The sequence below is a fragment of the Bubalus kerabau genome, chromosome 1, assembly GCF_029407905.1.
Source record: "Bubalus kerabau isolate K-KA32 ecotype Philippines breed swamp buffalo chromosome 1, PCC_UOA_SB_1v2, whole genome shotgun sequence".
NCBI lineage: Eukaryota > Metazoa > Chordata > Mammalia > Artiodactyla > Bovidae > Bubalus > Bubalus kerabau.
Genome location: NC_073624.1, coordinates 30,554,585 through 30,569,499, shown reverse-complemented (window position 1 = coordinate 30,569,499; position 14,915 = coordinate 30,554,585). Strand labels below are relative to the sequence as shown.

At 37.4% G+C, this 14,915-nt stretch overlaps 1 protein-coding gene across 1 annotated transcript in view; it reads left to right on the top strand.

Moving 5' to 3' along the window:
* Positions 1-14,915, top strand: part of PLCZ1 (phospholipase C zeta 1) — a 50,011-nt gene that overhangs the window by 10,988 nt on the left and 24,108 nt on the right. Inside the window, exons 3-5 of the mRNA XM_055565798.1 lie at positions 1,231-1,462; positions 5,798-5,999; positions 12,734-12,878. Of these exons, the coding sequence (XP_055421773.1) occupies positions 1,231-1,462; positions 5,798-5,999; positions 12,734-12,878 (579 nt within the window). The remainder of the gene's footprint in view (positions 1-1,230; positions 1,463-5,797; positions 6,000-12,733; positions 12,879-14,915) is intronic.

Below are 14,915 nucleotides of genomic sequence, written 5' to 3'. Positions count from 1 at the left end.
GCAGGTCAGTAATCTGGTATTCCCATCTCTTTCAGAATTTTCCACAGTTTGTTGTGATCCACACAGTCAAAGGCTTTGGCATAGTCAATAAAGCAGAAATAGATGTTTTTCTGGAACTCTCTTGCTTTTTTTAAGATCCAGTGGATGTTGGCAATTTGATCTCTGGTTCCTCTGCCTTTTCTAAATTCAGCTTGAACATTTGGAAGTTCATGGTTCACATACTGTTGAAGCCTGGCTTGGAGAGTTTTGAGCATTACTTTACTAGCGTGTGAGATGAGTGCAATTGTGTGGTAGTTTGAGCATTCTTTAGCATTGCCTTTCTTTGGGATTGGAATGAAAACTGACCTTTTCCAGTCCTGTGGCCACTGCTGAGTTTTCCAGATTTGCTGGCATACTGAGTGCAGCACTTTCACTGCATCATCTTTCAGGATTTGAAATAGCTCAACTGGAATTCCATCACCTCCACTAGCTCTGTTTTTAGTGATGCTTCCTAAGGCCCACTTGACTTCACACTCCAGGATGTCTGGCTCTAGGTGGGTGATCATACCATCATGATCATCTGGGTCATGAAGATCTTTTTTGTACAGTTCTTCTGTGTATTCTTGCCACCTCCTCTTAATATCGTCTGCTTCTGTTAGGTCCATACATTTTCTGTCCTTTATTGTACCTATCTTTCCATGAAATGTTCCCTTGGTATCTCTAATTTCTTGAAGAGATCTCTAGTCTTTTCGCATTTTATTGTTTTCCTCTATTTCTTTGCATTGATCTCTGAGGAAGGCTTTCTTATCTCTCCTTGCTGTTCTTTGGAACTCTGCATTCAAATGGGTATATGTTCTTATTAGTTATCTATTTTACACATTAAAAAGGAATGTAATTGGGTCATTTGTAGAGATGTGGTTGGACCTAGAGACTGTCATATAGAGTAAAGTAAGTCAGAAAGAGAAAAACAAATATTGTATATTAATGCATATATGTGAAATCCAACCTATTTACAAAGCAGAAGTAGTAATACAAAATAAAGCCACCAGGTTTTAAGTGGTAGTTATCCACTAGTCATTCCCAAACTTTGGCATCATCTCATGCAGTTTTATATATTTATGTAAAATAAGAATCCAATGTAACTTGTTTTCAGGATGAGTTGGTATATATGTTACACAACTACTCTAACATTTTTGTTTTGTGTATTTTTTACTTTCGAAATGTGAGCCCACCAGTAAATTTTTTTAGTAGGATAATGACAGGCTGAAACAAGGAAGAATCACCATAGAAGAATTTAGAACAATTTATCGAATTATTACATACAGAGAAGAAATTATTGAGATTTTCAACACGTATTCTGAAAACCGGAAAATTCTTTTAGAAAAGAACCTGGTCGAATTTTTGATGCGAGAGCAGTATACACTTGACTTCAATAAAAGTATTGCTTCTGAGATCATTCAGAAATATGAGCCTATTGAAGAAGGTATGCTTGTACTTCAAAGTTTTATCAAATATTTATATGCAAACTTTTTTATTAATAGAAGTTTTCAAATTCAAACTTGATTGGGTCAGCTTTCTTCTGGGTAATATTATACATTGACAGTTATAATTTTGTAACTTACAGACAGTGTACATACCTTTTAGAAAGCTATGTTGTGTAACCACGACTTTCTTTCATTGTCCAGTTCCTTCCTTTTAACTGTTCCTGTATCTTTCAAGTGTTCAGAGATGAACTTAGGCATGGAAAACAAGATGAGGATCTTATTATTATAAATACCATAATGGAAGAAAGGGTCCTGATATTCATTAATAAGATAAAAACCCAGGTGTAGGCAGTTTTCCATTTTTATATATTATTGACAAAATATAGAATATTAAATTAGCTAAATGAAGACAGTTCTAGGGAAGAGATAAAACATTGTAAAATCACTCGTTTCTCTGTTGTTGACACTTAATTGTCTACAACATTTCATAAACATTAAAAGATTTTTGCTTTTCTTTCATTTTCCTATGCACTCATCTGGTTTAAGTCCAATAACCATTTTGGCTAGTGATCTCTTGTATAGTTTTTGATCTTTGTTTCATCTTTAATGGGTAAAGCACTTCGATTTTTTCCATTTATACTTATTTTTAAATAAAATAATAAAGACATAATATAATACAATATTCATATAGTTGCAGAAAAAGCACTATTAAAGCATGCTGTTTAACCCTACAGAGATTAATAGAATAGCTCAGAATATTTATTTAATAAGGGATATATGAAAGTGCAGGGCTTTTCAGGAGGCACTAGTGGTAAAGAACTCACCTGCCAATGCAGGATACAAGAGATGTGAGTTCAGCCCTGGGTCAGGAAGATCCCCTGGAGGAGAGCATGGCAACCCACCCCAGTATTCTTGCCTGGAGAATCCCATGGACAGAGGAGTCTGGCAGTTTACAGTCCATAGGGTCGCAAGGAGTCAAACAAGATGAAGGGACTTAGCAGACACGCACGCATGTGAAAGCCCGAGTTCTGCCTTTGCAAACTGGTTTATGTCTACCAGTGCTTAACATATGATGATATGGGTTCTAACAAAACAAAACATTCCTTCATGGACTCATACATTCCTGATTTACTGACGTATTTATTTGTGGCAACCAAGCATGTTTCTAGGGCCTGAGGATACAGTGGAGTACGAGGCAAACTAGGTCTTATATTCCTGATAAGGGTTGGAAGGAGACTGACAATAAATAATTAAACATACAAATAGATAGTTTCAGAGAGTACTATGTACTATGAAAAAAATAAAATAAAATAGAGAGTAGACAACCCACAAGGTCTAGCTCAGGTGAGTGTTTAGGAGAGTCCTTCATGGGGAATGTAACATTTGAGCTGAGACAAAAAATGATGAGAAAGAATTAGTCATGTGACAAAATGGGAGAAGGGTCTGACGTCTAGGCAAGGCAAGTGTTGGCCCCGAGGTGGAGAGGCAAGGAACAGGAAGAGGACAGTGTGGTTCGAACCTGGAGAGATAGGCAGGGGTTAAATCATGTTGGTCTCATTGGTCATAAGCTAGATTTTGGCTCATGACTCGGTACCACATAAAGACTTGGAATGCTTCTAAGCATCGTTGTGGTAAGACTGAAGATAGTGCTAGTAGGAGTTTGGTCTCCATTAAAACTTGCAAGTTTGCAGCAAGATAAAGAGCTTGTATCAGAATGTAAAACAAGTACGTCTCTAAGCACATCTGATGAGTCCAGATGCTGAGTCTTTACTTTTTTTTTCTTTTCCTTCTTTTTTTTTAATTTAATTTAATTTTATTTTTTAACTTTACAATATTGTATTGGTTTTGCCATAGCCAGGACATGGAAGCAACCTAGATGTCCATCAGCAGATGAATGGATAAAAAAGCTGAGGTACATATACACAACGGAGTCTTTACTTTCAATTGCAAAGACTTTCCGTAAGAAAGTAGTGAATTGATTTATGTTTTGGTTCAAACTCTTTATATCATTGCCACCTGGAACCAACCAGTTCACAGACATGCACTTTATGGCCCTGTTCCAGTGAAGATTTTTAAAACACGTACTTTGGAATTGTTACCTGCAGATGGTAAATTAAATGGTTGTTGTTTAGTTGCTAAATTGTGTCTGACTCTTTTGCGACCCCATGGACTGTAGCCCGCCAGGCACCTTTGTTCATGGGATTTCCCAGGCAAGAATATTGGAGTGGGTTGCCATTTTCTTCTCCAGGGGATCTGCCCAACCAGGAATTGAACCCAGTCTCCTGCACTGCAGGAGGATTCTTTACAGTTTAAGCCACCAGGAAAGCCCAACTTAAAAGGTACAAAGGCATAGTGGAATGGTGCCACTGACATTTTGGAATTGTGTTTACATTTTAACTATAATATTATACTGTTTATCTATTCCATCTTTTGAGTCTTCCTCTGCTTCCATTCAGATAGTTTTGCACACAGGCAAGACCACTCATTTCATTTACAAGGCTATTGATCACTTTAGAGACTTATTGGGGCCAATTTGAATTATGAACTTATAGTCCCAAATGCTGCTAAGTTTCTCAAGCTTGTCCCACAGTGATATGTGACATGTACCAAATGAAGAGAACCTCCTTTTATTTTAAATATAAAAATCCATCAGATTAACTGTCATCTCAGTCTGGTAGTTTTCAAGGGCATAACATGAGTTTGTTTTCTATTCCATTACCAAAGATATTTACTTAGTTAATAGTTCAAAGAGCTATAAGCCAATCACTGGTAATTGCACTGGGAAAAAGAATAAATTCATGCAAATCATTACAATTATGATATATGAAGCATTTGCCCCATACACTTGCATGTTTCTAATTTGCATAGCTTTGAAATAGAGAGTTTAGTTTGCATCACTATAAACATTTTATGTATTTTCTTCTAGCTTTCATTTTTAAAAGTAAGATTGTAATAGCATTTTGAACGCTGGCTTTTTCGTTTTTATGATGTCATAAACATTTACTTAATGTCACTATGTATTTTTTTCTGATACATTATTTGTAATGGCTGCTTAGTATTGTATCATATTTTGAGATTTAATCTCTTTCCTCCCCTCCCCCCATTTACTTTGCTTTTATAAATAATGCTAGTGTGAGCATTCTTGCACATCAAGCTTTGTCTGAGTCTCTATTTCTGTAATTTAAATTCCTAGAAATAAAATTCTTTGCCAAGGACCACTCTCTAAAGTGAATACTCACACCAGCTTTTAATATGAGGCAAACTGAGTTATCAGCAACAAAAGCAACAGTAACTAACTTTTATAGATCTAATATACAGCACCAGTATGCACGAATGGGTGTTATGATTGCCATCATTCCTAAGACAGGGAGAGGTTAACAGACTCGTCATATATAACAAATAAGTGGATTTAACCCAAGCTGTCTCATTCCAGAGCCAGTGTTCTGCTTAAATAGATAATTTTGGTATATATGATACTGAGCAAAAAAGTTCACAGATCATTTGCTAAAGATAATTATATGCAAATGACTTAGTAATTCGATTCATAGGAATGCACCCAATAGAAACATGTACATATTTGCATCAAAAGATATATACTGGTTATTTATAGCAGTATAGTTTTGTAAATAGCCCTAAACTGGAAATTATCTAAATGCTTGTCAAGAATAGAATTGATAAATTGTGATCTATTCACACAATGGAGAGCTCTACAAAAATAGGAATAAAAAATATCAGTGTGCCACTATAAGAATCAATTTTATAAATAATGTTGAGCAAAACAAACCAGTCATAAAAAATACATATTGTGTGAGTTCATTTATGTAAAACACAAAAACTAAAGAAAACTAATCTGCTTCTAGAAGCCATACCATTGAATATACTTGGCAGTTGGGGGTTGGGGTTTGGAGGAAAACTAGAAAGTTGGCAGGCGGCAGTCTTCTGGGGTGCTGTCATCTTCTGTTCTTTGACCTTGGTGTTGGTTACATGGATGGTTAACTTGTGGAAATTCATGAATCTACGACATGTGTCCTTTTCTTGTATGTATTTTAATTATTAAAAAAAATTTTTAACAATAGTTCCTTGGTTATCTATTTTAAATATAGTAGTCTTGTATATATTTTTTAAACATTAAAAGAAGAGATGATTAAGTAATATTTAGTCTTGAAAGAACTAAAAATAAAAACCTAAGAAAAATTTGTTTCCAAAGAAACTTAGAATAGATCAGTATTAATTCTAAATGAATACTTTAGAAACATGCTCTGCTACTACATTTAAAGTGAAATGTAATTTTTATACTATTTATGATATTTCTGCATTCTTTTTATTTTTTATAGTTAAACAAGCACACCAGATGTCATTTGAAGGTTTTAGAAGATACATGGATTCATCTGAATGTCTGCTATTTGATAATAAGTATGATCATGTTTACCAAGATATGACTCATCCATTGACTGATTATTTTATTTCAAGTTCACATAATACGTACTTGATATCTGACCAATTGTGGGGACCAAGTGACCTTTGGGGATATATAAGGTATTTCTTTCGATTTTTGAATCCATTACATTTAAAAAATGTTTGAAAGTTCCTAGTGGTTTCTACTCCAGCAAGCTGTAATTCATTATAAAGGAAGGCAATGCGTGTTACAAAAACCATAGGGTAGAGAAATTTTGATTGGTGTATATCTTGAATATCCAACCTTTGGGTGCTTGTATATTTTATTCAATGTATTGTTATCATGCATGTGTGCGTGCATGCTAAGTCACTTCAGTCATGTCCGACTCTGTGTGACGCTATGGACTGCAGCCCGCCAGGCTCCTCTGTCCATGGGATTCTCCAGGCAAGGATACTGGAGTGCATTGCCATGCCCTCCTCTAGGGGATCTTCTTGACCCAGGGATTGAACCTGTGTCTCTTACATCTCCTGCGTTGGCAGGTGGGTTCTTCAACATCAGTGCCACCTGGGAATGCCTTATCATGCACTGCCTTTCTAATCCTGTCTGCCAACCTCCTCTCCCTGCTTATTGGCCCTCTGAAGTTCCTGAACAATTTGGATATTTTGTGTGGGAAAAATATGAAGAAGACTTTTAAAATCTTATTTAGCTATTCAGAGCATCCTGTACTTTAAAGAAAAATATGGTCAAAATTAGTTCTCAGATATCTCCATGCCAAAAGAAATAAAGTAGCATTTACAGATGATAATACATATGTTTATGTCAGCCGACTTACAAAGATTAAAGGCAGTCTATGCTGCACCTTTAATTTTGTTTTCTGCAATGTATCATACGGTTCATACCAATTTAGCCTTCAGCTTTAGTTCAGTCAGTCAGCTGAAGATACAGTGGTGAGCAAGATTTTCAAAGTGGTTACACTCATTTGTTCATGAGAATAGACAGATAATAAAGAGGGAAACAAATCAGTATTTCCAGGGACTGAATCATATGAACTAGGGTAATGTGATAGAAGGTAACTCTGGGGTAAGGGATGCTCCTTTAATTGAAGGTTCAGGAAAGGCTTCTCAAGAGAGTATAGCTGTGGTCTGAGTGATAATGAAGAAGAAGAAGATCTCGTAGGAAGGGAAGAACTAATAATGCTTGGCCTGTATACAAGAGAGAAAGACAGCAAGAGTGGGTCTTGAGTGAATAAATAAATGAGTGAATAAATAAATGAGTGAATGGAGAAGGAAGAGAGGTGAATTAGAGGAAATAGACAAGCTTATGAGGGTCTTGGAGACCATGGAAGAGAGAATGGATTTAATTTGGTTGCATAGGGAAGTCATTGGAGGGGTTTTCCTTAGGAAAATGTCATAATTTATTTTTTACTGTGGAGGAAAGACTGATGGTTGAAGAGTGGAGGTAGAAGATGCTTTGGGAAAATATTGTAGGAGTCCAAGGATGATGGTGATCTAGATGGTTAATTCATGAGGCAGCAGTTGAGATACATGGTTGAATTTGAAATATTTTAGGGAGACAGAGCCAACAAGGTGATTTACCAGGCAGTTTGAAGAGAAGTATGAGGGAAAGAGAGTATCAGGATTTTGGGTCTGATAGCCTAGAATGTGATGACATTATGGGCAGAGATGGTGAAGCCATTGTAGGGTGTGATTCAAAAGCAAAAGTTCCATGATGTCCGTGTTCAGTTGGAGATATCAATTAGTTATCAAAGGGCTAGGCTAGAAGTCAGTTGGGTATATGTGTCTGGGATTTGGAAGAAGTATCCAGTTCAGTTCAGTTCAGTTCAGCTCAGTCACTCAGTTGTTTCCCACTATTTGCCACCCCATGAATCGCAGCATGCCAGGCCTCCCTGTCCATCAGCAACTCCTGGAGTTCACTCAGACTCATGTCCATCGGAGTCCTTGATGCCATCCAGCCATCTCATCCTCTCTGTCGTCCCCTTTTCCTCCTGCCCCCAATCTCTCCCAGCATCAGAGTCTTTTCCAATGAGTCAACTCTTCACATGAGGTGGCCAAAGTACTGCAGTTTCAGCTTTAGCATCGTTCCTTCCAAAGAACACCCAAGACTGATCTTTAGAAAGGACTGGTTGGATCTCCTTGCAGTCCAAGGGACTCTCAAGAGTCTTCTCCAACAACACAGTTCAAAAGCATCAATTCTTCGGTGCTCAGCTTTCATCACAGTCCAACTCTCACATCCATACATGACTGCTGTAAAAACCATAGCCTTGACTAGACGGACCTTTGTTGGCAAAGTAATGTTTCTGCTTTTGAATATGCTATCTAGGTTGGTCATAACTTTCCTTCCAAAGAGTAAGCGTCTTTTAATTTCATGGCTGAAGTCACCACCTGCAGTGACATTAGAGCCCCCCCAAAATAAAGTCTGACACTGTTTCCACTGTTTCCCCATCTACTTGCCATGAAGTGATGGGACCAGATGCCATGATCTTCGTTTTCTGAATGTTGAGCTTTAAGCCAGCTTTTTCCACTCTCCTCTTTCACTTTCATCAAGAAGCTTTTTAGTTCCTCTTCACTTTCTGCCATAAAAGTGGTGTCATCTGCATATCTGAGGTTATTGATATTTCTCCCAGCAATCTTGATTCCAGCTTGTGTTTCTTCCAGCCCAGCATTTCTCATGATGTACTCTGCATATAAATTAAATAAGCAGGGTGACAATATACAGCCTTGACGAACTCCTTTTCCTATTTGGAACAACAACCAGTCTGTTGTTCCATGTCCAGTTCTAACTGTTGCTTCCTGACCTGCATATAGGTTTCTCAAGAGGCAGATCAGGTGGTCTGGTATTCCCATCTCTTTCAGAATTTTCCACAGTTTATTGTGATCCACACAGTCAAACGCTTTGGCATAGTCAATAAAGCAGAAATAGATGTTTTTCTGGAACTCTCTTGCTTTTTTGATGATCCAGCAGATGTTGGCAATTTGATCTCTGGTTCCTCTGCCTTTTCTAAAACCAGCTTGAACATCTGGAAGTTCACAGTTCACATACTGCTGAAGCCTGGCTTGGAGAATTTTGAGCATTACTTGACTAGTGTGTGAGATGAGTGCAATTGTGCGGTAGGTTGAGCATTCTTTGGCATTGCCTTTCTTTGGGATTGGAATGAAAACTGACCTTTTCCAGTCCTGTGGTCACTGCTGAGTTTTCCTTATTTGCTGGCATATTGAGTGAAGCACTTTCACTGCATCATCTTTCAGAATTTGAACTAGCTCCACTGGAATTCCATCACCTCTGCTAGCTTTGTTTGTAGTGATGCTTTCTAAGGCCCACTTGACTTCATATTCCAGGATGTCTGGCTCTATGTGAGTGATCACACCATTGTGATTATCTTGGTTGTGAGGATCTTTTTTGTACAGTTTTTCTGTGTATTCTTGCCACCTCTTCTTATATCTTCTGCTTCTGTTAGGTCCATACCATTTCTGTCCTTTATCGAGGCCATCTTTGCATTAAATGTTCCCTTGGTATCTCTCATTTTCTTGAAGAGGTCTCTAGTCTTTCCCATTCTATTGTTTTCTTCTATTTCTTTGCATTGATTGCTGAGGAAGGCTTTCTTATCTCTCCTTGCTATTCTTTGGAACTCTGCATTCAGATGCTTATATCTTTCCTTTTCTCCTTTGCTTTTCACGTCTCTTCTTTTCACAGCTATTTGTAAGGCCTCCCCAGACAGCTGTTTTGCCTTTTTGCATTTCTTTTGGGGGTGGTCTTGATCCCTGACTCTTGTACATTGTCACGAACCTCCATCTATAGTTCTTCAGGTACTCTATCAGATCTAATACCTTGAATCTATTTCTCCCTTCCACTGTAAGGGATTTGATTTGGATCAAAGGTGAATAGTTTAGTGGTTTTCCCTACTTTCTTCAATTTAAGTCTGAATTTGGCAGTAAGGAGTTCATGATCTGAGTAACAGTCAGCTCCCAGTCTTGTTTTTGCTGACTGTATAGAGCTTCTCCATCTTTGGCTGCAAAGAATATAATCAATCTGATTTTGGTGTTGACCATCTGGTGATGTCCATGTGTAGAGTCTTCTCTTGTGTTGTTGGAAGATGGTGTTTGCTATGACCAGTGTGTTCTCTTGGCAAAACTCTATTAGCCTTTGCCCAGCTTCATTCTCTATTCCAAGGCCAAATTTACCTGTTACTCCAGGTGTTTCTTAACTTCCTACTTTTGCATTCCAGTCCTCTATAATTAAAAGGACATCTCTTTTGGGTGCTAGTTCTAAAAGGTCTTGTAGGTCTTCATAGAACCGTTCAACTTCAGCTTCTTCAGCATTACTGGTTGGGGCATAGACTTGGATTACTGTGATATTGAATGGTTTGCCTTGGAAATGAACAGAGATCATTCTGTCATTTTTGAGATTGCATCCAGGTACTGCATTTCGGACTCTTTTGTTGACCATGATGGCTACTCCATTTCTTTTAAGGGATTCCTGCCTGCAGTAGTAGATTATAATGGTCATCTGAGTTAAATTCACTCATTCCAGTCCATTTTTGTTCACTGATTCCTAGAAAGTCGACATTCACTCTTGCCATCTCCTGTTTGACCACTTCCAATTTGCCTTGATTCATGGACCTGACATTCCAGGTTCCTATGCAATATTGCTCTTTACAGCATCGGACCTTGCTTCTTTCACCAGTCACATCCTGAACTGGGTATTGTTTTTGCTTTGGCTCCATCCCTTCCTTCTTTCTGGAGTTATTTGTCCACTGATCTCCAGTAGCATATTGGGCACCTACTGACCTGGGGAGTTCCTTTTTCAGTATCGTATCATTTTGCCTTTTCATACTGTTCATGGGGTTCTCAAGGCAAGAATACTGAAGTGATTTGCCATTCCCTTATCCGGTGGACCACATTCTGTCCGACCTCTCCACCATGCCCGACCATCTTGGGTGGCCCCCCAGGGCATGGCTTAGTTTCATTGAGTTAGACAAGGCTGTGGTCCTAGTGTGATTAGATTGACTAGTTCTGTGATTATGGTTTCAGTGTGTCTGCCCTCTGATGCCCTCTTACAACACCTACTGTCTTACTTGGGTTTCTCTTACCTTGGACACGGAGTATCTCTTCATGGCTGCTCCAGCAAAGCTTAGCTGCTGTTCCTTACCTTGAATGAAGGGTATTTCCTCACCACCACCCTCCTGACTTTAAGAAGTATCCAGGTTGGAAAAATAATCTTGGAAGCCCTTGGCATATAGATGCCATTCAAAGCTATGTGATTGGGTGATGTTACTTAGGAAAAATCATAGAAAAGATATCTTATAATCCCATGATAACATCAAACTCACAAATTAATATTGCTTCTATAATTTAAAATCTAAGTAAATACATAAATCCACAAATTCAGAAATATACCCACTTAAAATCCTGTAAGGATAAGCCCTTTCATAGCTCTACAGAAATTTCTGTTCATACCTCATTATATTTTTTTGAGAGAAAATACCTTTTCAACAGGTTGATTTAGAAATACAGAAATTTAATTTTAAATTTTGATAAAATGTTCTACCCCTGTGAACATTTAAAGTTAACTTTAATTATATTTCTTCCTCTATTTCCTTACCCACTTATGAGGGTTACAGTTTGATAAAAGTCTTCAAAATTTCTCTACTTGTGAGAGGTGGTGTAGAGTGATGTTTACCTATTAATATTTAAGTTTCTGGTGTTGATCTTTCCTCCCAGCCCCTCATTTGTTAATTATCTGATGGGTATAACATTTTTTATGTCTCAGTTTCCTCCTCTTTAAAAGAGAAAAACCAATATTAACTGCACTAAAGATTTTAATTCATGAACCACCCCCCTTAGATTTATTTAAGTGGAGAATTTCTTTATTGAGTGAGAAATTTTTCATGATTCATTCCCATGTTTCATTGCTCAATCATTTCACTCAGTGTGAGACAGTGAAAAGTGGCCTCCATACCACCACGGAAAGAGAGCTTTCTCTTATGAGCTTCTGAGTAAAGGGTTTGGCATGACACAGTGCAATCCCCTCATTTTTTGCTGGGGACCAAACCATGTAGTTAAAATAAGAGCTAAAAGTTGGCTTGATCATGGATAAAGTTAAACCTATCTTTATGACCAAGCTAGATAGCATATTGAAAAGCAGAGACATTACTTTGCCAACAAAGGTCCGTCTAGTCAAGGCTATGGTTTTTCCAGTGGTCACGTGTGGGTGTGAGAGTTGGACTGTGAAGAAAGCTGAGCGCTGAAGAATTGATGCTTTTGAACTGTGTTGTTGGAGAAGACTCTTGAGAGTCCCTTGGACTGCAAGGAGATCCAACCAGTCCATCCTAAAGGAGATCAGCCCTGGGATTTCTTTGGAAGGAATGATGCTAAAGCTGAAACTGCAGTACTTTGGCCACCTCATGTGAAGAGTTGACTCATTGGAAAAGACTCTGATGCTGGGAGGGATTGGGGGCAGGAAACGACAGAGGATGAGATGGCTGGAAGGCATCAATGACTCGATGGACGTGAATTTGCGTGAACTCCGGGAGGCCTGGTGTGCTGCAGTTCATGGGGTTGCAAAGAGATGGACACGACTGAGCGACTGAAGTGAACTGAACTGAGAGATTGTAGCGAGAAGCAATATTCTTAAGTTTGTCCTCCATGAAAAAAATTTTTTCTATAAAACCACAGAGGGTTTTGATCTACTAGTAAGCAATATGACCCAGGTAGTATATGGTTAAAAATGAAAGTTAAATTCACTCAGTTGTGTCCGATTCTTTGCAACCCCATGCACTGTATAGTCCATGGAATATGGTTAAAGGTTTAACCTAGAGTCCAGGAGTGACAATTTTATTTTGTTTAAATTTTACTAGTGCCCTTGTGAAAGGATGCCGCTGCCTGGAAATTGACTGCTGGGATGGATCACAAAATGAACCTATTGTATACCATGGCTATACATTCACCAGCAAGCTTCTGTTTAAAACTGTTATCCAAGCTATAAACAAATACGCATTCTTAGTATGTACATGCCTTTGTTAAGTCACAGTTATTTAAACATAAGATAATTTGTTTCAAAATCCTATAATGTTTGGCCTTAGTTTAGATCAGTGACATTTCAACTGTCGGTTATGATCCATTAGTTGGCAGCAAAATCCATGTATTATGTATCATTATGCGTGTATGCTCAGTCCTATCCGACCCTTTGTGACCCCATGGACTGTATGCCCATCAGGTGGGATTTTCATGGCAGGAATGCTGGAGTGGGTTACCATTTCCTTCTCCAGGGAGTGTATCATTAAAGGTAGATTTATTATAACAGATCTCAAGTAGGAAGGTACATGTAGTTTCAAGGAACTTTTTGTTTAATTATGTAATTATATTATATGTGTGTATATGTATGCATGCATGTGTATTATGTCTTAATGTAAATTATATTTCTTACCACGAGTTATGGCCAAAAAGTTTAAGAAATACTGTTCTATGAAATAGTAAATATTTTACCAACATTCAGATATTTTATTTTCAGGACACAAATGTAAAAAATGTATTATCTCAACTTTTGGCATATTTTATACTATGATGGCAGGTATTTATACAGAAAAGAATGTTTAAAAGTTTACTTTGGATTTAAAAATTATTATTAAATTTATTAAGTTAAAGATTCAAAGATCTATTTCTTTCTTTCTAAAGCTTCTAATTCAGTTTAAAAATACTCATCTGTAAATTGAGCAGGCTTTAATAGTCACTGAATTTTGAGTAATACTTGATCTCATTGACAAGCTTGGTTAATTGAGCACCTTCAGACATTTTAAATTGTGTTTTTAAACTTAGAATATTTGATTTCTTTCTTAAGTACTTCAATTGTAGTGTAATTGAAGAGATTTAACAAAATCTAAGTACTTAATGTCTATTTAATAAATTAAACTTACAAAGTTGAAAAACCTAAAGTTCTCCTAGCTTGGTCAATGTTTTATCTGTAAACAGAAGCCTAACTTAAAATCACATACTTAGATTCATTGTTCCATTATTTATTAGAGTATAAAATACTAAATATTCATAAAATGTTTTAAAATTTATCATAATATAAAACCTTAATATACGGCATTGATTCTCTTAAACATCTAATTTCTGATGTTTAAATTTATCCAAACTTCTCCTTTAAATTTTATACCAGTGTAGACAGCTTCCTATTTGACATTTCCACTTGCATGTTTAATAGCTATAGTTAACATGTTTCAGCTTGAGCTCCAGATCATATCCCTCTTTTTCCTAGTCCTACTTTTCCTATGGTCTTTTCCATCTCACTTAATGACAACTGTGTTTGCCCTAAATCATTATTGTCCACTTTAATGTTCCCTTCTTTTCTCTCTAAATCCTCTACATATTCTTCAGCAAATCCTCCTGGCTCTACTTTCCAAATGTACACTAAATTTAATCCCTTTCCCCCATTCTCACTGTCAATCTCCTGGTCAACCACCATCACCTCTGACTTGCATTACTGCAATGGCTTCTTATCCAGGGTCTCTGCTTCTCTCCCTCCTCTTCTGCAGTTTCATCTTAATATAGCAGAGTGACTTTTTGATAAGTCCAATCATGGCATTCCCCTTTTCAAACTCTTTAATTCCACTCAAAATAAAAGTTAAAATCTGTACCATGACTCCCAAGGCCCTACATGACCTGTTTACCATTACCTCCCTGACGTCTTCTCCTCCTCTCTCCCTTGTTCATGTGGCCATTCTGGCCTCCTTACCTCTTTTCAGACCCATCTCAAAGCCTTTGCACTTGCTATTCCCTTCATCTGAAATACTCTTCCCAAATATTTTTGTACCAAACTCTCCCACTTCATTCAGGGCGTATAACTGAGGGAATAAAAGGAAATAGAGACAGTCTGAAAATTCAAAGGCCTTGCAAGGATGGACAGATATCTACAACTTCTAAGACTCCAAAGAGGATGTGATGGAATGAAAAAAAAAAAAAAAAAAAGGCTTTCAACAGACTCAATGAAATTTCTCAGTTGGACGCAGTGACACAGTTTTGCAGGAAAGATTAGACTGA